This window comes from Eubalaena glacialis, chromosome 13 (assembly GCF_028564815.1).
Source record: "Eubalaena glacialis isolate mEubGla1 chromosome 13, mEubGla1.1.hap2.+ XY, whole genome shotgun sequence".
In the NCBI taxonomy this organism is placed as follows: domain Eukaryota; kingdom Metazoa; phylum Chordata; class Mammalia; order Artiodactyla; family Balaenidae; genus Eubalaena; species Eubalaena glacialis.
Window position 1 is genome coordinate 59902654 of NC_083728.1, and position 26398 is coordinate 59929051.

Here is a 26398-nt window from a genome sequence, read left to right on the forward strand (position 1 = left end):
TGGAAAGGGAAACAGTACCCTTTTGACCTCTGGGAGGACTGAATTTCATGTGTGATGTTGGCCAAGTGGGCCAGCAGTACAAGCAGGACTGGCTTGTGATGCATCCTGCTTCTCTATCTCCCTAGAGAAACGATCCCAATGCCTTCCTCAATCAGGCTTTCATATTCCAGGACGAGGCGTTTACCTCTGGTTTGTCACAACCATGGCGCCTGGTCCTTATCCTCTTAGATCATCAGAACAAGAGGGGCTCTCTGAGATGTGAAGTCCCCCTCCCTTAATTTACAGGTCAGGAAAGCCAACTAATAGAGAGTGACTTGCTCAAGATCAAGGCACCCCTGAGGCCGAGGTCTCTGGATCCCAGCCCCGTCCCACCTCAGAGGGTGCCCGGAGTGGGCAGGGCATGTGTTCCAGCTTCACACCCCTGGCAATGTAACCGAAGGCAGAGGCCTCCCTGGGAACTGGGGCATTAACGAGGCCGCCCATGGTGTCTGTCTGCCCATCCCTCCATCCGTACGTATGTACTCGTCCTTCCTTACCCTCTTCTACCCTAAGGTTTCAAGCCCTGCCTCTGCCACACACTCCCTAATGTTGTGACCTTCAGTGACCTCATCTGTAAGAAGGGGAGTCACAGGGCTATTGGGAGAAGCAAATGAGCTACATGCCAAGTCCTGAGCTGGGTTCTAGGGTCCCTGGTGTTGCCCCGTCCAGGCTCTCATCAAGGGAGGAGGCGCTGTGTCATTTGTCTAATATGTGGGTGGGTGAGGTGGGGCTGAGGGCAGGTGGTCGCTGTGCCTGACCGTGCAGGTTCTGGGGCAGCTCCCAAGGCGAGGGCAGAGGGGGTGGCTTCAAGGGGACCCCTTTCAAAGTCAAAGCGCTGTCACATAGATCCACACAAAACTCTTTAGTGTGGTTACTTTGGGAGGTGAGACAGTAGGGTCAGTGGGGAAATTTTCCCTTCTTACTATGGATACTTAAAATCATTCTGGTTTTTATTTCCTTCATTGTCCTTCTCTCTGTCTCTATTTTTTACTTTCTTTTTTTTTTCTTTTTTGGCTGTGCCATGCTGCTTGTGGGATCTTCGTTCCCCCACCAAGGATTGAACTCCGGCTCTCGGCAGTGAAAGTGCAGAGTCCTAACCACTGGACTTCCAGGGAACTCCCTCTTTCTCTTTATATTTTAAACGCTTTATTCAAGTACAACATACATCCTGAAAAAGGAGTGTTTGCTGCTTGATGAAGTCTCCCAAATGGACCACATCCACCTTACCAGCACCCAGATCAAGAAACAGACCATGACACCCCCACCAGCTCCCCACTGCCCCCTCCCACTCACTCCCCGACCCTCCAAGGCAGGTCACCCCTCTAACTTCTAACAGTAAAGAGTAGTTTTGGTTTTATATAATGGAACCAGTCAGTATGCACTCTGGCTGGTCTCTTTTCTCAACATTATGCTTATGCGTTTCATCCAAATTGTTATCTCACTATATTTTAAATTATCTTAGAACTCTGAAGAAAAAAATGTTCCTAGATCCCTACATAGTAACAACTTTACCTTAATACCACTAAACCTCCGCTCCCAGGTTGGAGGTTGGCTGGCGCGGGCTTAGGGAACAGGGAACCACGTCCCCGCCTCCCTTCTCTCCGCCCACCTAGGAGGCTCGGTCTGCGGCTGCGGACAGCTGGCCCAGCCGGCGGGAGCGCGGTCACGTGACGGTTGCCGGCCCGCCAAGATGGCGGCTTCCTGCGTGGTCCTGCTGGCGCTGGCCCTGCCGCTGCTGCTGCTGGTGGCGTGGAAGCGCTGGCGGTGGGGGCGCGCGGCCCGCCACGTGATTGTCGTGGTGCTGGGTGACGTGGGCCGCAGTCCCCGCATGCAGTACCACGCACTGTCGTTGGCCAAGCGCGGCTTCTCCGTGACCTTCTTGGGGTTCTGCAGTGAGTGCCCAGGGGCCTGGGAGGGAGGCTGCTTTCTCAGCCTTTGACCCTCGGCTTTGACCGCCCCACGGGGGCCGAGGCGGGGACGCCCCTTTTCCCTCTCCTCCGTCGGGCAGCTCTCCGAGATTGGACGAGCCGGGTTGTGGCCTGGACAGCGGTTGCCAGGTTTCTGCCCAGCCTCTGCTGGGTGGGTCTCTAGGAACAGTCAGCATTAATCGAGCGCCTGCCATATGCCAGGACTGCGCTAAGCTAAATGAACTCAGTGCATAGTCTCACTTATTCCTAGTAAGTGGAAAGATGTACTGGAACCCGGGTGGGTGTGGCCCCAGGGCAAGTGCTGGTAAGCACATCTCTGAGGCTTCTTCTGTCAGGCAGTGTCTGAGCCGACAGGCAACTTGTCTCCTCTCCGTTCCTCACCCTCAGCGCAGAACTCTGCACGCAGGCGATGTTTCCTTTTCGCAGGATGTCCAGCGGTTTTCCCTCAGTGTGCGGGGGCAGGGGTGTCCGCTCCTCCATCTTTCCCCACTTTGACATCTTTAAAAGGTAGCTCTATCCCATATCAGGGGAAAGAAGGAATAGCACTGGTTGCCTCTGGTCCCTGTTTAGAGTCTGCTACCCCAGGGTGAGGGGCTGGAGTGAGACTTCCTAGGGGTCTCCCTATGGTGTGATAATTCCACCATCCAGGGAATCTAGGTCAGCTTGAGTGCCTACTATGTGCCAGGCATTGTGCTAAGTAAAAATGGCTAAGATTCCAGCCCTCCCTCTGTGGGTGGTCAGGTGGAATCTGGACAAGAACTGGCCTCATTCTCTGTTCTGGCTACTGAGGAACAGAGAGGTTCCAAAACACTCTCCCCTCTTCAGCCTGTGGGGCGGGGATCATCTGACTTTAAATTAGATCATCTTCTCCAGCACATATAAAGGGACATTCTTTTCAGCCTCCAAACCCCACGATGAGCTCTTGCAGAGTGACAGAATTCGAATTGTGAGGCTGACAGAACTTCAGAGACTTGCAGGTAGGAAGCAGTCAACTCCCGACTTCTCTGAATCTGTGTGTGTGTGGGGGGGGAGGGTGGGGAGCACGGGGTGGGGGGATCTGCAAATCGCCAAGAACTCCTTTACTAGTGATGGTTGTTTTCTGACTTGCAGTTGGGCCCCACATTCTCCAGTATGGAGTCAAAGTTGTGTTTCAGGCAGTGCACTTGCTGTGGAAGTTGATGTGCAGGAAGCCAGCAGCTTACATCTTTCTCCAGGTACGTGTCAGCTCCACCTCCTGCTGTGAGAACTACTGTTTTAACAGTTTTCCTTACTTTCCAGTTTAAAAAAATGTACAGATTGGTAAATAAATTGCATATTCACATGTGTGTGTATAAACTTTTAAAAACATGAGTAGGAGCCTATGGTATGTGTCCATTCTATTTATGGTACTCATCCCTTCTGTTTTTCAGTGTTTTACAGGTAGTCTTATTTTGTACTTGTTACATATCTAAGTGTTTTACATGCATTATCTCATTTAATTCTTCACAACAATCCTGAGAAGTAGGTTCTTGTGTTACCTACACTTAGAGATGAGGAAACCTAGACCCAGAGAGGTTCTGTAAGTAACCCATTGTCACACAGCTAGGAAGTGCTGGAGTCAGGATTTGAACCAGGTTGTCACTCTAGTTCTGGAGTTCCACTCTTAGACTCTTACCTTCACTGCTTCTTAACGTAGAGAAGCTCCTTCTTTGAATTGACTGTATTGTATCCTGATATGAGATGTATCCTAATGTATTTGTTTAGTCTCATCTTAATGAGCACTCAGATTCTTCCTGATTTTTTTACTTAAAAATTAAAAAAAAAATTTATTTATATTTCTTTATTTTTGGCTGCATTGGGTCTTCATTGCTGCTCGTGGGCTTTCTCTAGTTGCGGCGAGCGGGGGCTACTCTTCGTTGCAGTGTGTGGGCTTCTCATCGCAGTGGCTTCTCGTTGTGGAGCATGGGCTCTACGGGCTCTAGAGCGCAGGCTCAGTAGTTGTGGCGCACGGGCTTAGTTGCTCCGCGGCATGTGGGATCTTCCTGGACCAGGGCTCGAACCCGTGTCCCCTGCATTGGCAGGTGGATTCTCAACCACTGCACCACCAGGGAAGCCCTTTACTTTTAAAATTGTATGGTGGAGAGTATCAGTGAACATATGTCTTCTGCATGGGTTCAGTTTCTTCCTTGGGATAAATTCCTAGGACGGGAAGTGCTTGGTCAGAGTCCATGTGTTACTGGATAGTCCTAGAGTAAGGTTGGGTCAATTTATCCCCCACCTAACAGGGAGGCCTCTTCCCCCCATCCTCACCACCACCAGGTATCATTAGGTGTTTTAGAGTTTCCATTCTGATAGGTGAAAAATGGTACCTCCTTGTTCCTTGAGTATTTTTTGTTTCCTTGAGTATCAGTGATCTTGGACTTCTCAGATTGGTCAATTTTCTTTTATGACTGTTTATACCTCTTGGTGAGGAAGAGGGTCTTTCTTCTGCTTATCGATTATCAAGAGCTCTGTAAAGATAATTGACTCTTTGCTATGTACTTTATTTTTGCTTGGTTTATCCTCGACCGTGGTCTGGTTTCCTTCTCTTCCTTCAAGTCTCTCTTTCCCAGAACCCTCCGGGCCTGCCCGCCATTGCTGTGTGCTGGTTTGCAGGCTGCCTCTGCGGGAGCAAGCTCGTCATCGACTGGCACAACTACGGCTACTCCGTTATGGGTCTGGTGCACGGCCCCGGCCACCCCCTTGTTCTGCTGGCCAAGTGGTGAGAGTCTGGGATGAGGGTGCCGACATCGTACCCAAACTGTGGTGGGGAGAAGGGCCAGTGCGGAGACCCGGGGAAGCTGATTCCCGTGTGCCCTGTGGGGGTGAGGGCAAGGCTGGGGAGTTGGGCTGACGCTGGTGACAAGTGATAGAAACAGGCCTGAGCAAAGGAGGGCATTTGTTGGCCCATGAAACTGAAAAGTCCTGAGAAATGGCTGACTTTGAGCTCAAAAATGGTGTCCTCAGGACCCCTCTCATGTCTCTCCACACTTCCTCCAGAGGGGTTTCTCACGCTCTGGGAGCCCCTCGCTCTCATCCTCACCCCACTAGGCTCAGTGGAGAGAGCAGGCCTGTGGTTGGCTCCTGCTCACCTGGCGTCCTCTGACCCCCTCTGAGCCTGGGGGCTTCAGTACCCCGTTGTCTCAGGCTTGGGACAAGTGCTCCACTGGAGAGCTGGGGTCCCAGGTGCACCCATACCAGATACCCAAATGGAAACTGGGGACTGCTGCTGGCAGATGGGGACGTGGGTCACAGTCTGCTGCAGCTGATGAGACAGGGAGAGGGAAGAAGGGCCTTGGGAGCAGGTTGGACCTGGAGGAGGAAGCAATGTTGTGTTCTGAGTCCTAGTTATACCATTTGCCTCGGTGTGGACTTGCAGCCTCAAGCCATTGGCCGGCTGTGGCGTTTCCCCTGATGGGTCATTCGTGGGTGGTGGTCACAGCAGCAATCAGTGAGCACTTGCTGCATGCCAGGCCTCAGGCCAAGCCTTTATCCCATTCAGACTCCAGTGCTGCCCAGCAAGGGTGTCCTGTGATAGCTGTCTTTTTACAAACCAGGAAACCGAAGCTGAGAGCCCTCATGTCACTTGCCACACAGCTAATACATGTGAGCTCCAAAATTCCATCCCAGGCAGTCCAACTCCAGAGCTTTCTCTGCATCCTGAGTGAGGAACAGGCCGTGGTACCTACACACGTGAAATAACCCTGTTCATTTCCAGTTCTTTTTCAGTCCTGCCCTGTCACCAGGGCTCAAGTCTCAGTTTGGAGCTAATCTGTTGATAATGCCTTTCTAGCATTTGCTAAACTCCCTTTGTAACACATTGGCAGCGAGCCTCAGCCCCACAGCCTTTGCAGGGAATAGTGCAGTGTGGCTGAGATTTAATAACAAGATTTTATTGTATTTCTGTTTCATTTTATGGCAAGAGAGACTGGATTTTCCATTCTGTAGTGATATATGGTTTCTCTTGAAAGTAATTGTATTTAAGCTGAAAAGCAATCTAAAGAAAGGTGTGAGGGAAATAATAGTACAGGCAGTAGAACTCAGTGCAAACACGGGGAAGGTGCCTCGCCAGTGACCTGATTTGGGAGATCCCAGCTCTGCGGCCTCTTCTGTATCAGAAGGTGTCGAGTCCCATGGGGTTGGGGTGGTGGTTCCTGGCCCAGAGAGCTCTGGGCTGACCACTGATACGTCTTTTCAGGTATGAGAAACTCTGCGGACGCCTATCCCACCTGAACCTGTGTGTGACCAATGCGATGCAGGAAGACCTGGCAGAGAACTGGGGCATCAAGTAGGGGCCTCGGGAGGCGAGGGGTCCCTCCCAGCGCCGTTGACTCCCAGCTGCTGTGTCATGTTGCAAGGCATTGGGAGCTCCCAGGGTTCCGGGAGGTGGTTACTGGTTTGGGGAGGCTGAGGGAGGAGGAAGCTAGAGTTTCTTTCCCAGCCAGCCAGATGGTCCAGGAAGTGTTCATGTTAGAAATTCTCTCTGTGCTTCTCCAAGTAATTCTAAAGCTTGTTGTTGAGACTTGGATACCTAAGCACCCTTCTTATTTTGGATACTTCTGGGTCTTATGTTCCTTAGGCCTTTCTTCGCCCCTCCCTAGAGCCCCCCAATGATCTCATTGCAGAGCTGTGACCGTCTACGACAAGCCAGCATCTTTCTTTAAAGAGACGCCTTTGGACCTGCAACACCAGCTCTTTATGAAGCTGAGCCGCACCTACTCTGCATTCAGGGCCTGGTAAGTCTGCTGTCTTCAGCTTTCAGCTGCCTTGTTTTATGCTCGCTGCTGACCTGGAGATCTAATCCAGGGGATGGCAAACTATGGCTGCAGGCCTGCTGCCTGTTTCTGTAAATAAAGTTTTATTGGAACACAGCACGTTCATTCATTTACACGTTGTCTGCGGCTGGTTCCACACTACAAGAGCAGAGCTGGGCTTTGCAACGGAGACCGTATGGCTCCCCAAAGCCTACAGTGTTTACTCTTTGGCCCTTTAAGGAAGTGTTTGCCCTGTACTAGGCTGTGGGTGTCCTTACCCTCCTGCCAGTGGTTCCTGACCGCATGGCGGTGTCTGTGCACCTGTGTGTTCTCTGGGCGTGTCCCAGGGGTAAGGAGAGCCCTTCTGAGCGGCTCTCCATACAGCTGGTCTTTGTTCCTCTCAGTAACGTGGGGGCAGTTGGAGGGGTCACAGCGTCCTCATCTTAAGTCTAGGGGATGATTAGAACAGTAAGGCCCCGTGAAGGCAGGGGCTGAGTCGGCCTTGTCTGCCGTTGCGACCTCAGCACCTAGCAACACATAAATACAGATAAGAGACAAAGCAAGGTGCAGGTCTGTGCCCAGGCCTTGGGTGGTAGGGCCACCTGGTGGCTCTGACGTGGCTGCACCCCGACAACTGGGAGCCTGCGGGCCTCACTCTGGTGGGAGAATGGCCGTTTCTCAGGCCCAAGGGCCTGCTCTGTGGCAGCTCACGGGCTCTCTCTGCTCCTTCAGCTCAGAACCCTCGGACCCGGGCATGGAGAGGTCGGCCTTCACGGAGCGGGATGCCCAGAGTGGAACGGTGACCCGCCTTCCCGGGCGGCCGGCCCTTCTGGTCAGCAGCACGAGCTGGACAGGTCTCAGGACCCGCCCGGGCACTTGGGGCTCATATGGGCACCTGGCTGAGCCTGTGTTCTCGCCGCTGCCAGGCGTGCACCCCACACGTATTCGGGGCCTCAATGAGAAAGGGGAGCACGTTGAACTGGGTGGGGAGGCATCTAGAAATTGGCCCGTGACACTCGGTTCTCTTTTCCCGTAGAGGATGAAGACTTCTCCATCTTGTTGGCAGCATTAGAAAGTAGGTGTATGGCTGTGATCAGGAGCTGGGCTTGTCGGGGGCTGCTGAGCTGCAGGAGGCTCACCTGGCCTTGCGTGATGTCCTCGGCAGAGTGTTCCTGACCCCAGGGCCAGGGCCACTGGGTGGAGGTGGCAGGCGTGAGTCCCCATTTGGGTCAGCGAGTGACCAGCCTAGCTCTGAATTGCCACCTCCAGGAGAAGGGATTGCATGGTTGGGAGCAGTGCTCCCTCCTCCTCTCCCTTCCCCCATCCCCTCGCATCAGCCCCTCACTCACCTGACTACATGATCTTGGTTATCATACATTTATTTTCCTAAACACAGAGTTCGAACAGCTGATCGACGATGGAGAAAGCCTCCCTCCTCTGGTCTGTGTTATAACAGGTATCCACCTGGGACCATCCCTGTTCCTGTATTAAACGGGGCAGTGGAGGCATGTCAGGCCTGTGATGTTTGTTGTCTCGTTAATTCTCACCCCAACTCTCCGATGTATGGTTTTCTACACCAGCTTGACAGGGGGAGGCTGAGGCTCAGAAGGGCTTCATGGCAGGGCATGGAGTCTAGATTTCAATCTCAGATAGCGTGACCTCAGAGATACTGAGTTTCCAAGCATTTTTTTTTAAAAAATGAGAGTCCACTGTCCAATGTCAAAGTGTTTCCAAAGAGAGGCAGAGGAGATTTGGTTGGAGGAGGAGGGTCCTCAGCCAGCTGCCCCACCTTGGACACTCCTCTCCTCCAGGCCCGTGGACGCCCAGGGGCGGCAGGAGCCCACTGCTCGTGCTGTGCCACCTGGGGATCTGGGCGGGGCGCAGGGGCAGTCTGTGTGAGAAGCTGTATTGGTGGGCACTCTGGTCCCCGGCCAGAGTTGATCCTGGCTGTGTTCCCAGCCCAAGGCCTGCTGGGGGAACGGCCATGGCCTCAGCAGTCAAGGGGCACACCCTTTGGGGGTCGTTTCTGGAAGGGGCCTGGACGGGGGCCTGACTGGAGCTGCTGCCTGTGGGCCTTCTGCTCACGCCCGTGCAGGGGCTTCTCAGGCCTGGGGCTGGGGGACAGGGCCAGACGTGGGCCCAGTGCAGTGACTCCGGTTTTCTCTGTAAGGCAAAGGGCCTCTGAAGGAGTATTACAGCCGCCTCATCTGCCAGAAGCATTTCCAGCACATCCAGGTCTGTACCCCATGGCTGGAGGCCGAGGACTACCCCTTGCTTCTAGGTAAGAGGCCTGCACGGGGAGGGCGGGGGTTTATAAGGGAATACCTGAGGGCAGGGGACAGAGTTTTTCTGAAGAGGGCCAGATGGTGAATGTTTTACCAGGTTCTTTTGCATACTCTTTGTTTTTTTAACCCTTTAATGATTTCAAGCCATGGTCTGCTCAGGGGCCCTACACTTGTAGGTCTCAGGCTGGGATGGGCCCTGGCTGGACTCCTGGAGAATGAGGCTGTTTCCTGGTGTGCCACCTCCTCCCTACCTGTTTGCCAGGGTTACCTCCGAGTGCTCTTGGCCTCCACGCCCTCCACTCATCCTGGGCAGAAGGGCTGGGCGGGGCTTGGGTTGGGGCCAATTCCCAAGTCTGGGAGGTACAGAGACCACGAGGTAAACAGTGTGGACTCTCCCAGTGAGAAGGGGCCGCCCTCCCTTCTCTTGCTTTGTTGACCCCTCGGGGAGGGCTTATTGGCTCGGTGCTGATAGGACTCAGCAGCCACTAAGCTGTCTCCGGAGTGGGAGGCGGGGAGCCTTTTTGTAGGCAGGAGCTCCAGCGGCACTGAGTGATGTGAGGTTGCTTCCTTGGCTTTATCTTCACAGCGACAGCTGGTTTTCTGTTGGGTCTGCTTTGGGTTCTTTTTCTAATTATTGTGATAAAATACACATAACAAAATTTGCCATTTTAACCATTTTTCCATTTTTAAGTGTATGCAGTTCAATGGCATTAATTATACTCAACAGTGTTTTGCAGTCACCTCCACTGTCTCTTGCCAAAACATTTTCATCACCCCAAGCAGAAACTCAGAACCCATTAAACAATCATTGCTGCGGCTTCTTTTAAAATACAGCGTGGTTAAGGAGAAAAAGGGGGTCAGTTTAAAGAAAAACATTGGTGACGGGCAGGTAGTTTTCAGAAAGGGCCGAGAGGCCGGGAGCGGCAGGTGGGAATCACCTCCGTGTCCCCGCCTCCTGCCAGGCTGCTCGGCCAACCCCAGGCAGTTGTATGCGGGGTTGGGGCCTTTATTACCCCCTTTCCACTCCTCCCCGCAGGCCTCGGTCCACAGTCCTGCAGGATGTGTGGTCACCGGGCATACAGCCAGAGCTGATGGCCCCCTCACCCTCGCCCTGCAGGGTCTGCGGACCTGGGCGTCTGCCTGCACCGGTCCTCCAGTGGCCTGGACCTGCCCATGAAGGTGGTGGACATGTTCGGGTGCTGCCTGCCTGTGTGCGCCGTGAACTTCCAGTGGTAGGAGCGGAAACCCAGTCCTCCCAGGGTTAGGTTCTCAAATCAGCAGCTGGGGGGGAACCAGCAGAATTGCCCAGGAGAGCTCCCTGGAGGGCTCCACCTCTACATCTGTGCAGCTCTGCCACCCTTAGGGAGCAGGAGCCCTCTGGTCCCTGTGGGTGGGCTGTGCCCCACCAGACAGGGTGGCTTCTAGTTAGAGCTCATGTTGAATAAAAATTGGAGTCTTAAGTACTCTACTTGGGGGCTTATGCTCACAGGGTGGAATGGTGGCTGGAATTGCCCGCACAACTCACATGGACTTATTTCTCTCTCTCCCTTTAGTCTGAGCTCATGTAGTTGGGTTCGAATCAGTTGAATGAGTGTATTTCTGTCTCCGCTCTTCCTGGCAAAGATGGGCAGGAGAGGGCATTTGGAGACGATGGTGTTAGAAAAGGTTCTAGAAACAGTGGCCCCACCATGAGCTGAGGAGCCAGCTTCTGAATGGGAAATCCAGGATGTTGGACCCCGAGTTCAGATCGTGTTGGGATCAACCCCCTGATCACCTCTGAGCCTGCCTCCAGCAGGGTTGCCTTTTACCTGGTTTCTCTGCTGTGGAATTAAGAAAAAAAAGGCAGAACTTACCAAGAACGTTCTCACTGAAGAGAGCATGTAGCACAAAAAGTCCGAATATCCCTTTACTGTCCCTCCTTCCCCAAATTGGTTTGGATTTTTAATGTGTATCCTGCCAGTTCTTTTTTCTATTCAGACGCCAAATCTAAGAACAGGCTTCCTGAAACCAGACTGACTGTTCCTGCCTCCAGCTTAGCCTGCGGGTGGGGTGGAGTTGCAGGGGAGCAGGTGGGCACCTTGGGTTCTGTATCTCCTCCAGGCAGCTCTCAGACCTCCCCCCATTCTCTCTGCAGCTTACACGAGCTTGTGAAACACGAGGAAAATGGCCTGGTCTTCGAGGACTCAGAGGAGCTGGCAGCTCAGCTGCAGGTAGCGTGTCTGCTCCCACACTGCGGCTTGCAGGGTTTTGGAGATTCCTTGTTCCTGCAGCTGGGTGGGTGGCCCTGGGCTGTGTCTGGGTGAGCAAGCAGCGGTCTCAGAGGCTGGGCCCCATTGGGCCCTGGGGGGATCAGGGCTCGCCCCACCTGCCGTCTGGGTTTACGGAGCTCACACCACACAGTGATGCTAGAGCCAGGTGGACCGTGTGCCGTTTAGGGGGTGATTGGATCTGAGAAGGGAGAGTGAGGAGCGAGGGAGCTTCCTGGACCGGCCTTATGAGATGGGTGGGCATCTTCAAAGGATACTTATTTCTTACTACAAATTACAAAAAGTAACACGTCATCATTCTTGATCATTGAGACCAAGGGCAACAGACTTTGGAAAGGCCCAGAAAAAAAACATTTTAGACTTTGCCATAGTCTCTGTCAGAACTACTCAACTCTGTTGTAACGTGAAAGCATCCACAATCTGTGGATGAAGGGGTGTGGATATGTTCCAATAAAACTTTATTTACAAAGACAGGCGGAGGGCCACATGTAGCCCACAGGCTGGCGTCTGCAGACACCTTAGTTTAGCAGAGTTGGAAAGAACGCAGGCATCACCTAGTTCTCAGCACGTGGGCAGGACAGTGCTGGGTAGAGGGCAGCTCTTGGTGGAAGGAACAGCAGAGCATTGCAGAGGCAGAGGCGGGGGGCTGCCGGCAGAGCATGGGGTGTGGATGGTGAACACTGCAGCTTGGCTGTGCCGTCAGGTCGGAGCAGAGCAGGAGATAGAGCATAGCTGGGCCATGAAGGCTCCCCTGTGCCTGGTGAGGGTGGGGGCTTGCTGGGTCAGGGACATTGGGGTCAGAGCTGTTGAGAAGGGTTAGTTAGCCAGGCCTGGTGTGGAAGCTGGGCCAGAGCGGGAGTCCCGCTGGAGACCCCAGGACACTGGTGGTGGTTCTGGAAGTGCGGTGAAGGGGGGAGGGTTTTGGCAGAATGACTGGCCTGGCAGCTGGGCTTGGGGTGCAGCAGGAGCCTGGGCTGCTGGGAAGGAGGAGGGGCAGCTCAGGGTAGAACCTGGGGTGGGGGCAGGAAGCAGTGATGAGGTTAAGTTCTGGTCTTCTAGATGCTTTTCTCAAAGTTTCCTGATCCTGCTGGCAAACTGAACCAGTTCTGCAAGAACCTCCGGGAGTCAGAGCAGCTTCGCTGGGATGAGAGCTGGAAGCAGACAGTGCTCCCTTTGATTACGGACACGTGACCCCTTGGGCCAATGACTGAAACTTCTGAGGTGTCCTGTGCTCGACGTCATGGAGAGACCCTCACGCTGACACTCACCCCTCCTTACCTTTCATCTTCCTCCCCAGGAGCCGGCCCACTCCCCTCCTCACAGCCGCCACTGCTGGCCAGTCCCTGGGCAAACTCTGTAGAGCAGCGCCTCCTGGTGGATGGCAGCTGAAAGGCTGGCAGTGGGCACTGCCTGGGGAATGAAGTTACTTTTAATAATCAGGAGTTTTTGTTGCCCAGGAAGCTGGCTCAGCCTGCTTTCATCTTTGGAGGATCTGAATCCCTTCTCTCTCTTCTCTTCCTGTCTTATGAGTCTTTCTTTCCCCCAGTTTATGACCTTTCTGATATTTGTGTCGTCTTCAACATCTCTGCATCCTTGTTTTGTCTCCTGGTGTCTGCCTTTCCCAGCATGGCTTGGTCGTGTCCGTAATATTTTGATTCCTGCCTTGAAAACAGACTTCGCAGCCCACCGCCCTGCAAGGGCAGTCAGATGTGCCACGTGTGCAGCGGGCTTGGCTCTGCGAGGGATGTGCGTCCAGGTTGGGGGAAACATACTTGGTATGTGTTTGTTTTTATTTGCGCAAATGAAATGCTTATCTCTGAGCCAAAAATTTCATTTCTGATTTATGGTGATTTTCTTAAGAACTAAGCCAGCTGGCAGAGAGGGGTACCTACACGTTTGAACAATTTATATTTTATTAGAACAGTTTGTGGTTCCCGATTCAGAATTTAACATTCTTCAAACGTTCAAGTCCAGTGGAAGTTTCATCAGATTCTTTCCAGGACAGTGATTTAATTTTCACATTATTCTTCAAAACCATTTATAAATCTACAGCATTAGTTTCAGAATTGCCATCTCCGAGTGCTCTTCATAGGGAAACAGTTTCTGGTCGTGACGAGGCACTTCTTCCCACGGGATCCCAGCCCGGCCTGGAGACAGAACATATGCGTCTCAGGATGTGGGGTTTGGGGATGGGACACCACCCTATCAGTGTGGGGCTTTGGGACAGGCCTGGGGGTGGGGGGAGTACAGACTACAGATTGCCAGGCCCCATCCAGACACCTGGAATCAGCCTCCAGGGGTGGGACCAGGAATCCCATTTGTAAGCAGCTCACAGCAGCCAGGTTTGCCGCGTCTGCCCACTGGGCCGTGTGCATCCCTGGACCGTGTGCATCCCTGGAAAGTCATGGCTCCATCTGGGTCCTCCATCCCGTTACCGGGCACAGCTCAGTAGGAGCTGAGGTTTGAACCCACGTCTGCCTGACTGCTCAGCCTGGTGCCTTCAGAGGCTGGACCTGCATCAGAGGGGCTCACGTCCTCTGTGTAAGCACAGATGTCTGATGAGCCCCTGGCAAGAATTGTTTTGTCATCAGTTTTTTAGGAATGAAAAATTAGTATTTATAAGAATGAAATACTAGACATACAGTGTGTGTCATGATACTGCCATCTAGGTATAACATGTTAATAATAATGTTAATTGGTGTGTATGGAGTTTCCGCATGTGTGTATTAACATGACAATTATTTTTTTTTAATAAAAATAACCTTAAAAAAATGAGTTTATACTGTATATGCTGTTTAGCACTCAGCTTTCTTAAAATACAGCGTGGATATTTTTTCACATAAGCATCTGAAGAAGGACTTCGTTATTTTTCGAGGCCGAACACCCCCTGTCAGTCAGTGGGACACGCTGTACAGGGGTGGGCGCTGGTCCTCTCTGTCGGCAGAGGCAGCTGTGGGAGAGCTTTGCTTGTGGGGTGGGGGTTTGGGGCAAGTGTAGGGCTCTGCACTGCTGCCCGGTCATGTGTGGGAAACCCTGATCAGGCCTGGCTCGTGGTGGGGATTGCAGGGTGGGGGTCATGGGGTGGGGGGGTGGAGAGTGGGAGCCAGCTGCCTGGCTTCAGTCCATGGGTGCCTGGGTGATTACTCAGCTGCCCTGCACCCCGGTGTTTTCACGGGTGAGACAGAGGATGGCCGCCCCCCCGCCCCCCCCCCACCAGGTGCTAGAGGGGCTGACGCGGGTCAGGTCTGAGAACAGTGCCCGCCTGCAGCAGTGCCAACTCAGGCAGACCCCACTCCCTTCTCTAAAGCATCCCTCACTCTTCCATTTACTGTGCGCTTGATCTAGTAACAGCAGCTGCCGTTTTCCCAAGCACACCCTTCGTGCCAGCCCTGTTCCACCTCTGAGGTGGATGTTTCTGCTGTACAATGAATGAGGACCTGGAGAGGGGTGGCCCAGCTGCACCTGGGACCCACCTCCAGAGCCTGCACCTGACTGCTGTGTGGCCAGAACTCATCTACCCTGATACCAGCTGGCATCCACCATCCTTTCCGTTTTACAGGCAAGAAAACTGAGGCCTGAAGCCTCTCAAAACCTGCCCTAAACACACAGTAGGACTGCTGGTCTCAGACTTCTGAGATCACCGCGTCAGCCGTCTCCTCCCCAGAGCACCAACTCCCTGGCCCTGGCTCTTCTGCTGACCTCCTGGGCGGAGGGTGGGGGGTCGTTAGCTCAGCACATTGTGGTCTGGGGCTTCCCGGCTTGTCTCCAGGGCCCCATTCTTTTACTTTCCTGATTTCTGCCTCCCTGGAGTCCTGTGTGTGGCCAGTGCAGTGGCCCTGCAGGCCTGGGTGGCAGCCCCTCAGAGTCAGCAGCCCGGCCAGGGGCCCGGGGCTCACCCAGCTCCGTGGTGAACAGCTGACACGTCTCCGGGTTGCGGATGGTGAAGGCAACGTAGGCGTCAGGAGCCCGCTGGTCCTTCTGGCAGGCAGAGAGCTTCTGCAGGACCCCGACCAGGGAGAGGACAGTTTCTGGGCAATACAGCACATCTGCGATGAAAACCCCAAGTTACTGGAAGGGGCTCCTCCAGGACCCCAGGATGGAGGCCTCTGGGTTGTGCCGACATGGGCAGCAGGGTGAAGGCCTGGAAAGCAGCAGTTCTATTAGGTTCGTGCTGTTGGACGGTAAGAAAATTACGGGGGTAAAAAAAACCCTTAGCAGAGAAAAAAAGCTGCTGAAAGACACTGCAACACGTGAAAAATATCCAGGACTCACTGGTGTTCCTTTAAAAGAAAAAATCAATTCTCTGCCTATGGCCTGTTTAGAAGATGCTTAATGAAGCAAACCCTGACTGCCTCTGACTTCTCGTTTCCTTCCTGTGGGGGACAAGCCCCCTCCCGCCCACCAGCCGGGCCTGCAGGGGTGAGCTGCTTAGCCTCTGTGCTCCAGCCGCTCTGGGCCTGGGTCTCAGGGCCATGGCCAGGCCAGAGCACAGTACCATTGGCCAGATGGGGCTGGGTGAGCGCTGTGGAGGGCAACGGGCCCGTTGGTGCCCACACCATATGCCCCTTCCCTCAAGGGTCCCATCCTTGCACCAGAGTGGGTGGTCCCTCCTTGTGGGACTCGTTTTGAGGACCTAGGACAGAGATACACAGGCAGAGCCCTCGGCCTCAGGGACACACAAGTGTGCACGGAGAAGGAAGCAGGTGCTGACAGAGGTGGGGGCACCCAGAGCTCCTTCCCCGACCCTCGGCCTGGCCCAGGGCACGCAGAGGAATCAGGATCATGCCATTCTTTGTGGTCCTGAAAGGACAAGGCTGCTGTGGCCACTTCTGCCCCCATCTGAAGACGGGGTGTAGGTGGGGCCAGCTCGGCTCCCTTGCTTTGTGGGGCTGCTCTGGCCTATTCATTTAGGTTCTGGATGGCAACTGAGAGGCCTCCCTCAGGCTGCTGGAGAAGGATGTGAAGTCTGTCCACTGGGTTGGGGCCTGGCTAAGACTGGTCACCCTAGTCTGGTGCCCTGGGGCCTGTTCTGTTCATCGCAGGCCTTGCTGGGAAGAGCTGGTTCCTTTATAGGATGGACCATTAGCGTGGCAGTAGGCGTAGCCACTGTCTCAAATGGGAGGGCTGTGGCTTTAGGGCACCCAAGAGGCACGCTCTGTGCTTTGATGTCACCCTGGAGGCCCACACGACCCAAATCCCATCATTCCTCCCACAAGGCAGCGCTCACCGTCCCCTTCCCAGCACTGAAAGCCAGGTGGAGCTTCAGGGAGGCCACACTCCAGTGGCCTGAGCTGGGCGGTACCTGTGGCAATGACGATGTCCGGCTGGAAGGCAGCAAGCTGAGGGGCCGTCACAACGTCCCAGTCCACCCGGGCCACCGTCACCCGAGGGCTCTCTGCATCGGCGGTGTCGTGTCCTGGGTGCTGGGCCAGGGCGGTGACATTTGGCTCCAATGACAGGCCGTTGAGAAGGACGTTCCCTTGGAGCTGCTCGAGGACATGGCTGTGACAGTCGCTGAAGACGTATGCTCTGGGCCGGCACATCTTGCAAATGGCCAGGCCCGTGAGGCCGGCTCCACTGCCAAGCTCTAAGACAGTCCTGCATGATGGGGAGAAGCGGCCGTGTCTGTGATCCCCCTGTGGCAAACCTCCCTGGTGCCCAGCCCTGCACCCCCAGGTCACCTGTGAGCAAAGCCCGCTGGGTTCTCCATGGCCCACTCCGCCAGGTAGAGCGCGGCGTTCCACGTGACCAGGCCCGTGGTGCCATGGGAAATAATGGCCATGCTCTCGGAGAGCGTGACAGAGTCCCCGGAGGGCTAGGCAGAAACAGGGAGAGAGAATTAATCCAGCAACCAGGGCAGGCGTGGATCACATAAGGAATTAGGATTTGAGTCTAAATGTGATGGGGAGCCACTGGTGGGTTCTGAGCAGGTGACACAACCCTCGTGAGCTCAACGTGTCAGTGGAGACAGAAGAGGGAAGCAACAGGGCATGTGGTGGACCCGAGGACAGTGACCCCAGACCCCGCCGAGGAGGGAACCTGCCTGCTCCGGTAGTGGGGGTGTGAGGGCCCCGGGGCAAGGCCTGAATGGCTACTAGAAACACTTAGAAATGTGTGACAATAACAGAAAACATCATTTCAGAAATAAAGGCTACTCAAAAAAGCATGAGCATAACAACAAACCAAAACATAAAAACAGATAAACCTTAAAGAGAAACAGGAAGTGAAAAGAAGCGAAATTTTAAAAATCAAAAATAAATTAAGAGATTGTCATGGGTTCAATCGTTTCCCCCCAAAATTCATATGCTGAAGTCCTAAGCCCCAGCAACTCAAAATGTGACCTTTTTTGGAGATGAGGTCTTTTTTTCCTCTTTTTTTGGCTGCACCGTGCAGCTTGCAGGATCTTAGCTCCCAGACCAGGGATTGAACCCCTGCCTTTGGCAGTGAAAGCACGGAGTCCTAACTATTGGACCGCCAGGGAATTCCTGAGGATGGGGTCTTTATAGAGGGAATCAAGTTAAAGTAAGGACATAAGGGAACCCTAATCCAATCTGACTGTGTCCTTATAAGAAGAGGACATTAGGACACACACGCGGGGAGAAGATGGCCATCTGCAGGCTGAGGAGAGAGGCCCGGAGCACATTTCCTCGCAGCCTCAGAAAGGACCAACTCTGTCGACACCTTGATTTTGCATTTATAACTTCCAGAACTGTGAGATGATAAATTTCTGTTGTTTAAGCCACAAATTTTTAGGTACTTTTAATGAAACGAAAGCAAAGAACAAATACTAAAAATTATAATTCAAGAAAGCATTCCTGAGAAAACAAACAGATTTGAAATGAATATTGAAAGAGTATACACTACACCCGAGGTCACTGACCCAGAACGATCACAACCTCGAGATGTAGTCTAATAGAATTACTGGACTTTAAAGAAAAAAAATGCTTTGGCTATCTAAGAGAAAAGGGCATGTGACATAAAAGGGAAAGAAAATTAAATTATCATCAGGCTTTTGCACAATGATGCTTTATGCCAAAGAAGGTGGAGAAATATATTTAAGAGACTCAGGGAGAGAAGGTGTGAGTCAAGATTCAAGTAAAAATGGCTCAATCTGTTATCAACATGCAAGAAGTCCGGGAAGGTCCATCCGATGAGCCCTTCTTACAGAACCTCCTAGAAAATGAACTTGAGACAACCAAAATGGCTACAGAGACATCAATATACGGACCAATACAGAGACTGAAAAGTAAGAGACTACGGTATGTACGTGAGGTCGGTAATGTTTCCGCCCGTATCCCAGGACCCTGTGATTGTGCTCTGCTTCTTGGCAAAGGGACTCTGAAGATGCATTTAAGGTTACAGAACGTGACATGGGGAAATGAGCCTGGATTATCCAGGTGGGCCCGATTTAATCATCAGGGCTGATGTCTGGGAGATGCAGAAGAAAAAGAGGCAGGAGGGATTTGAAGTGGTTGCTGGCTTTGGAATCAAGGGGCCATGAGTCAGGGGGACAGGGCGACTCCTAGAAGCTGAGAACAACCCCGGGCCAAGAGCCAGGAAGGAAATGGAATCTCATTCCTGCAGCCGCAGAAAACGCAATTGTGCCAATGACCTGAAGGGCCTGGAATGGTCCTCCCACCGGGCCCAGTCCTACAGACACCCTGATTTTAGCTCTGTGAGACTCAAAGAAGAGAAAGCAGCTGAGCCCAGCAGACTTCTGACCTGCAGAGCTGGAAGATAGTACATTTATGTTGCCTTGAGCTGCTGAGTTTGTGGTAATACTATGTAACGGCTCTATGATGACTATGTAGGGAGAATGAGGATGGCACATATAAAAATTTACGCTGTTTTCAGTAACCACAGTTGGTGTGAGGGATTAGTGCTGTTGTTCTGAGATTGCTGCACGCACGAATAATATGGGATAAGCCAAAGGCAGTTGGGGGATATCCTGACATCATCCCCATGCTCTTGAGAACCAAAATTTCCAGAGCAGAAGAAAGGAGATAGGGATCCAATGCAGAAGAGGCTGAGTGAAAACCCTTCTGATCCTGAATCAGAAACATCAGTATGGACTCATGAGGTATTTTCTCTTAAAAAGTATGGATATGTATCTCCACCCATATCCTAGCTCTGTCCACGGAAAGGCCTAGACAGCAGCAATGATCATCCCTAATGCCCAGACTGTGGTCTCTAAATATCATTTCCCACTAAAAGAAACTAGGGCTTCTTGAAGACATGGCTGATTCCAGGTCTGGGGCAGGAAACATACAAGATGAGTCTGGAAAAGCTTGACATAAACTATAGTAAGAAAACTATGAGGTGATGTCAAAGGACTCAGAAGCCTATTTGAGGGGACTTCCCTGGTGGCGCCATGGTTAAAAATCTGCCTGCCAGTGCAGGGGATATGGGTTTGAGCCGTGGTCCGGGAAGATCCCACATGCTGCGGAGCAACTAAGCGCGTGCGCCACAACTACTGAGCCTGCGCTCTAGAGCCCGCAGGCCACAGCTACTGAGCCCGCGTGCCACAACTACTGAAGCCTGTGCGCCTAGAGCCCATTCTCCACAATAAGAGAAGCCACTGCAATGAGAAGCCTGCGCACCACAACAAAGAGTAGCCCCTGCTCGCCACAACTACAGAAAGCCCATGTGCAGCAGTGAAGACCCAATGCAGCCAAAAATAAATAAAATAAAATTACTTAAAAAAAAAGCCTATTTGAAGTGACTCAAAATAGCACATTTTGAGCTTCAGTAACGACGCGATTTGCAATGGTTTGAACCCCTACTGGGAATGACAGGAAACCGATTCACTATCTTGAAAAGGAAAGAAGTCTGTATTCTGCCTTTCCTGTACTAGCTGTACCAGTAGGTAACCAAATACGGATGAAAGGAGGCATTTCCTTATAAAATTTCTCCAGCTAATGAATGAAAACAAAATGATAGAAAAATCACCGGGACTTCCCTGGTTGTGCAGTGGTTAGGAATCTGCCTGCCAATGCAGGGGACACGGGTTCCAGCCCTGGTCCGGGAAGGTCCCACATGCCATGGAGCAACTGAGACTGTGTGCCACAACTACTGAGCCCGTGTGCCACAACTACTGAAGCCCGTGTGCCTAGAGCCTGTGCTCCGCAACAAGAGAAGCCACCGCAATGAGAAGCCCGCGCACCACAACGAAGAGTAGCCCCCGCTCACTGCAACTAGAGAAAAGCCCGTGCGCAGCAACGAAGACCCAACACAGCCATAAATAAATAAATAAATAAATAAGAAAAATCACCTTTTTGCATCCTTCAATGAATTAATGAGTCTAAGCTTTAAGCACCCACAAGTGCTACCATGAAGAGGATAAAAAATAGATGATGTGCCTTCTAGGACCCAGGCTGTTTTCTTGCCAAAGGGGTCAAACAGACAAGAGTCCGAGTGGGCCTGTGGATCCAGCTGCCAATTTTTCGGGAACAGAGGACAGAGGAACAAGCTGAACAGCACCACGTGTGTGCGACCAAAAGCCAGCCTGTGGAAAGCTGTCCAGGCCAAACTGCCAGGAAGAGAAGGAGCTGGGGGGACCTGCGGATGAAGGGAAATTTTGAGCCAGACCTAGTTAATGGGCAAGACTATGTCCAGAGGTGCACATGGCAGTGGTACGACCTCAGAGTGATTACTCTGAAGAGAGGGAGGGCTGGGGTGGGTCAAATGAGGGCTTTGTGGGCTGGCTGCCAAAGTCCTTGGCTAGATTGGCAGTTACCATGGTGGCCGCCTTGCGACAATTTGATAATCTAATTCTTTTGCATGGTTTTCTGTATCTTTGTTTTACAATAAAAGGTTAAAGAAGAAAGAAAACAAAAAATGTTGTGTGTAGAATGGACTTCTGTGGGGTAAGAAGCCAGGTGACCAGTGAGAAGGCCAAGCACCAGGTCAGCCTGGTGATGGTGGCAGTGGACAGCGGGGAGAGACTGCTGTCTTGTAATATCCATCCATCAAATATTTATTGAGGTCTGAGCGTCAGGTCGCTGCTGTGCAATTCATGTGTGTTACCTAATTTAACGCCAGTCACCCCGTAAGACAGGTGTTATTTGTTGAAGTGCTTGGTTTACAGGTGGGGAAACCGAGGCTCAGGAAGGTTAACTGACCTCGTCTAAGACTACAGAGCTGAGGCGTCAGGACTGAAGCCACATGAGGCTGACTGGAGCCTGAATCAACTGTGTGTGTGGAGGAGGGCGCATGTCTCCTACCAGCAGGTAGCTCCGGTGGCAACGGGTGGGCTCCTCGGCCGTCAGGATCTCCGCCAACGCCTCGTACAGCTCGTCCAAAGGCTCCGTGTGGATAGCTTCGTGCTGGGGGCGGGCAGGGCGAGAGCTTCAGCAAGAGGATTAAGTTGACCCTCGTGAATCAAACCAAGGTTCCACCTGCTTGCTTTTACTATGACTTGTAAAAATGGCTGGAGGATTTTCACCAAATTTGGAGGGGTGACTTGGGATGTGATTGACTTAATACAGATCACTTGGTGGGGGGACCTGGGGGACCTCAAAGAGAGGTGTAGAGAGGGTGAGGGTGAGGTGTAGTGTAGGGCAGGAGAAATGGGATATGTGAGAGCTGGCAGGACAGTGGGAGAAGGTGGCATTTCCCACACTCAGGGGCTCCTGATTGGAGTGGGAAGGTTCCATGGGGGACCAGGACCACAGAGGAGATGCAGCCACTGCTGGAGACCCCTCAAAGCACAGAGGAAGTACCCTGGCCCCTCCTTTCCTCCCATGCTCCATGGCTTCTCATTGGTGGAACCCAGCTGGGAGCAGTTGCCCAGGGAGCCCCCTGCTATACGGGGATCTGTAGAGCAGGCAAAGAGTATGGGACGGATTTGAGCTCCAACAGGCAAAGCCCATGTTTGGAAAGCCAGCCAAGTCCTAGATGCTGCCTGGTTACCAGATGGACAGTGCCCATCACTAACCTTTCTGATGAGCTCTGAGAGAAAGCTCCAGGCATACTTCACTGACGGTGGATGCTTCACGCACAGAGGATGCTTCACGGTCTGTGACGAGGAACACAGTGTGGGTTGCTGGAGAGACTCCGCCTTGAGTCTCCCATGAGCTTCAAGTGAATACAGGGCAAACCCCAGTTATCCGATTCCTGGAATTCTGGCCCTGGGTGACCCTTATGCATCTGAAAGAGTTTAATATATAGGCCCTTTCCTAAAAATATTTCTCCACTACAGTGGCACAGACCATGGCAGTGTTTCTAATGCCCTTTCTGGGCAGGAACATAGGGCGTATGGACTCAAGCTAACACCCTGCTGTAGACTGAATATTTGTGTCCACCCTACATTCACATGTTGACTCTAACACCCACTGAGATATCAGGAGGTGGGGCCTTTGGGGCGTGATTAGGTTATGAGGGTAAAGCCCCCATAAATGGGATTAGTGTCCTTATAAAAGAGACCCCAGAGAGCTCCCTTGCCCCTTCTGTCATCTGAGGACACAGCCAAGAAGACAGCGTCTTTGGACCAGGAAGTGGGCCCACACAGGACACTGAATCTCCTGGCACCTTGATCTTGGACTTCACAGCCTCCAGAACTGTGAGAAATAAATTCCTGTTGTTCACAAGCCACCCAGTCTGTGGGGTTCTGTTATAGCAGGACTAAGACATGCCCCTTCCCAGAGCAGTCAGCAGGAACTAGAGTTTGTAGTGAGGACAAATGTGGGACTGTCTGGCTCCACGGAAGGGGTGAGAGCTCCAAGTGGTATGACAAGGCAGATTCAGCACCTGCCCTCCTGGAGCTCACACCCCCGGGTGGAGTGCTGCGCTGGCCAGGACAGAGGAAGGTGGGGGCTCTGCCTGGGATGTAGTGGAGAGGGATGGGGGCTCTGAGGGCAACACTTCGGCTGAAGCCGAGAGAAGCAGAGAGCAGGGGAACGAGTTCCAGGCAGCTGGGTAGCTTGTGCAGGCCCCCACCTGGCATTCTGGGAGGGAGGGCAGGGGACGGGAACAGTGAGAGTAGGGGCTGTGTCACATGGGACCTGCTGGCTGGAGGGACGTGATTTTACTCAAGGGCAACAAAATGCCCACACAACTCTTCAGGGGCTTGGTGGGTGTTAGGTTTTAACCTTGGGGTGAAAAATCAGAGCAGACTGCATGACAACGGCCTCAGAGAGGTCTGAGCTCGCAGTCCTGAACTGCTGGATCTCCTGGGAATCTTCCCTAGCTCGGCTGCATCTTCTCGACACGGTGGTCAGACGGATACTCTTGGTTCACCCTCCAGACAGGAATTCTGACCCTGGGCTCTTTGGACAGGACCAGTGGTTGGAGGGGTGTGTATGACTCCCATGCATTTGTACACAAAATGTACTCTTCTGGAGCATTTTTTCCTTGGGGTAGTGTCCACACCTTTGGGTTTTCAGAAGGATTCATGACTCTTAAGAGGGTAGAGAGCCCGGATGCAGTGTGATGTACACCTGACCCACATGGCCAGGGGCAGGCAGAGTGGGACAGGCCAGGCAGAGTGGTGGTCCCTCCTCTACCCGCACCCAGATGCACCTTAGAGTCCAAACCCCACCTACAAAAAGCAGGGGCCCATCCACAACTAGAAAAGACACACAGGTGGGCAAGACTTGCCTGCTTCTTTTCCCCTTAAACGTAAAGAAAAAAAGTCTCTGAGCGGCTAGCAAATGCTAGAAGATGTTCCTACAGCTGTCATCTCCACTTTCTCTGCAGACGGTTTAAAAAAACATCCCTCAGATTCCCTCCTCTCATGCAGCTTGTTGTATATTCTGATGTCTTTATCTAAGAAAACAAAAGAGCCGGAGCTGCCTGAGGTGCTCACACCCAGATGCAGCGTCTTTCTTTTGAAAGGATACGTGTGCACCTGTTACATCTTCATGGGCAAATCAGGCCACTGATGCGTTCCAGTGATTCTGTGATTCTTACCTTCTGCAAAATATCCAGCAGCAGCTCAGAACCTGACGAGTCCCTTAATTTCTCTTCTAGGCTCTATTCAAAGAGAGAGGGGGGAAGAGAAAGAAATCTCAAGGGCATTATCACAGGAGCATTAAACATGCAGTGGGACATGTTGGCAAAGTGCTAAGTGATCTCTCCCCAGGGAACTGGAGCCAAATGATGTGGAAGGCACAGGCAGCTGAAAGCCTGACCTTGAGAAGTCCCGGGTTACACCTGGATGAGTCAGAGAAAGAACATCAGAAGACAGACTCTTGGTTTGCATTAGCCCTGGCAGCTTAGCCTTGCCTGGGTCACAGACCAGCTCCCTGGCTGAATGGGAATTACAGGGGGAGCCACAGCATTAACACCTGGTGGGCAACCTGAAACCTTCCCACGGCAGGTTGGCTGCTTCACTGTTCAGGTCCCGGCTCCTATGTCACCTCCTTGGAAGGCCTTCCCGACTCTCCTAAATTGATACATTTCCCTGTTTTATTGACTTTCCAGCCACCATCATCTCCCTGTGTTTTCTTGCTTATTCATTTACTTGTTTATTCTCTGGCTCTCCCATCTAATCAGAGCTTTGTCTGTATTCTGCTGATCCTGGTGCCTGGCTTGTGGAAGGTATTCTGTAAACATTTGTTGACAGAATAAAAAATACTAGCTAACACATATTCATGTAATCCTGACAACAGCCCTATGAGGTTAAGCATCATTATACCCCCATTTTACTAATAAGAATATGAAGGCACAGAGAGACGAAGTCACTTGCCCAAGGTCACACAGCTTGTGTGGGGTGGGGCAGGGCCAGAATTCAAAGCAGGCTGTCTGTCTCCCAGGTCTGAGTGCTCCGATGCTGCTCTCAACTTCTTTTCTAGTCAAACCAATGGTAAGAACAGTTCTCACCACATGGTTGCTGTGGGTGAGCCTAAGTGAGCACTTAGCATGGGACTGGTGCAGAGTAAGCACTCACTCGTGAACAATTATAGTCGATATGAATTGGGCCCAATGGATGCTGTCATGAAGGTTTAAATTTGGGGTTAAAAAATGTACACATTCCTTTCTGACAGGAAATGATCTCCCAGAATGCTAAATGGTTTATGTCAATGAAACACAAATGACTAACCTCCACTCTTAAGATGGGGCAGACCTGGGGAGGAATACATGTCCAAACTGAGTCATCCCAGTGAGTTCACCGCACTTGAATTATGGATTATAAAGGACGCAGTGTCATTAGAGCCCTGGCCTTGGAAGAAAGCAGCTGCTGCCTCGGCCATGCACCTCTGTGTGAACGGCAGGTCCCCAGGGCAGGGAAGTGAGCTCTTTCTTCTCTTTCCTGGACTGTTTTGTACCTCCCTGTCTCTTCCATCAGCTGCCTCTGAGAAGGCTTTGTCCAATGCTGCTGACACAGATGAGAACACCCAGGCCCGAGGGGTCTGTGACCTGGTCGCTAAGTTCAACGCAGCGTGGTCTCCCGCTGCCCTGAGGACGTGGGCTGTTTAAATGAGCAGCAGCAGCTGTTACCCAATGGCCAGGATAATAACTCGCTAAAAAAAGGCACAAACTGTCCATGACCCTAAAAACCCAGCGAAAAAAGGAGTTGGGAGGAAACCCTGCATTCCTTCAATTCGTGGGACTCGGTCTGCAGAGACAGCAGAGGGCGGGAAGGGCCCAGGGGAGGAGGGAACTGGGGACTGAGCGCAGGGTGGGCCCAAGGGTGCTTAGGTGGACCTCCTGCTCCCCGCCGCCAGCCCGCGCGGGCCCCAGCGATGCCCGGGGAACCGGACGTGATGCCGGGACCCGCGAGGGAGCAGAGGCCGCCGCGTGGCGAGGCGAGCAGGGGTGTGAGGCCGGAGCCCCGCCCCACCGCGACCCCGGCGCCCCCCCACCCGCCTTCCGCGCTCCCCACCGCCCACCTGCCAGGGGAAAGAGCGCAGGGCGCGCGCCGCCAGGAAGCGGCGCTCGAAACTTCGCAGCAGGGGCGCAGCCTCAGCGCTCTCCTCAGGCGCCATGGCGGGGCGGGGCCGCGCCGTTGCCCGAGAGACTGGGGGAGCGGGGCTACGCCGGGAGGCGGCCCGAGGCAACGCGCGGAGCCGGGGTAGGGCTTGGGGCGGGGCCAGGCGCCGCTCAGGTCCTGGGAGGCGGGGCTTAGGGAGGGAGCCGGGGTTCAGGAGGCGGTGCCAGCCGGAGGT

General features: G+C 52.9%; 2 protein-coding genes across 2 annotated transcripts; one reads left to right on the forward strand and one right to left on the reverse strand.

The window, feature by feature from the left end:
- Positions 1-1724: 1724 nt before the first annotated feature.
- Positions 1725-14021, forward strand: ALG1 (ALG1 chitobiosyldiphosphodolichol beta-mannosyltransferase). Its single transcript, XM_061208652.1, has 13 exons — positions 1725-1931; positions 2867-2944; positions 3078-3181; positions 4559-4707; positions 6184-6273; positions 6611-6721; positions 7472-7593; positions 7776-7814; positions 8136-8195; positions 8910-9020; positions 10142-10256; positions 11159-11234; positions 12351-14021. The coding sequence occupies exons 1-13, from the start codon at positions 1730-1732 to the stop codon at positions 12480-12482; spliced, it is 1389 nt and encodes a 462-aa protein (XP_061064635.1). The 5' UTR covers positions 1725-1729; the 3' UTR covers positions 12483-14021.
- EEF2KMT (eukaryotic elongation factor 2 lysine methyltransferase) lies at positions 13183-26278 on the reverse strand. Its single transcript, XM_061208653.1, has 8 exons — positions 26123-26278; positions 24201-24263; positions 22228-22308; positions 21515-21616; positions 16973-17106; positions 16594-16889; positions 15188-15337; positions 13183-13438 (listed from the first exon to the last, which is right to left on the reverse strand). Exons 1-8 carry the CDS (start codon positions 26216-26218, stop codon positions 13338-13340), a joined length of 1023 nt encoding a protein of 340 aa, XP_061064636.1. The 5' UTR covers positions 26219-26278; the 3' UTR covers positions 13183-13337.
- Positions 26279-26398: the final 120 nt, after the last annotated feature.

What these genes read in the sequence shown, in the direction of transcription:
- ALG1 (XM_061208652.1), top strand. Translation starts at nt 1,730, where the DNA reads ATGGCGGCTTCCTGCGTGGTCCTGCTGGCGCTGGCCCTGCCGCTGCTG. An exon ending in GACCTTCTTGGGGTTCTGCA is followed by an intron (nt 1,932 to 2,866) that starts GTGAGTGCCCAG and finishes CATTCTTTTCAG; the next exon opens with CCTCCAAACCCCACGATGAG. An exon ending in TGCGCCGTGAACTTCCAGTG is followed by an intron (nt 10,257 to 11,158) that starts GTAGGAGCGGAA and finishes TTCTCTCTGCAG; the next exon opens with CTTACACGAGCTTGTGAAAC.
- EEF2KMT (XM_061208653.1), bottom strand. Translation starts at nt 26,218, where the DNA reads ATGGCGCCTGAGGAGAGCGCTGAGGCTGCGCCCCTGCTGCGAAGTTTC. An exon ending in TCTCAGAGCTCATCAGAAAG is followed by an intron (nt 21,617 to 22,227) that starts GTTAGTGATGGG and finishes GCCCGCCCCCAG; the next exon opens with CACGAAGCTATCCACACGGA. An exon ending in GGACATCGTCATTGCCACAG is followed by an intron (nt 15,338 to 16,593) that starts GTACCGCCCAGC and finishes TTTTCATCGCAG; the next exon opens with ATGTGCTGTATTGCCCAGAA.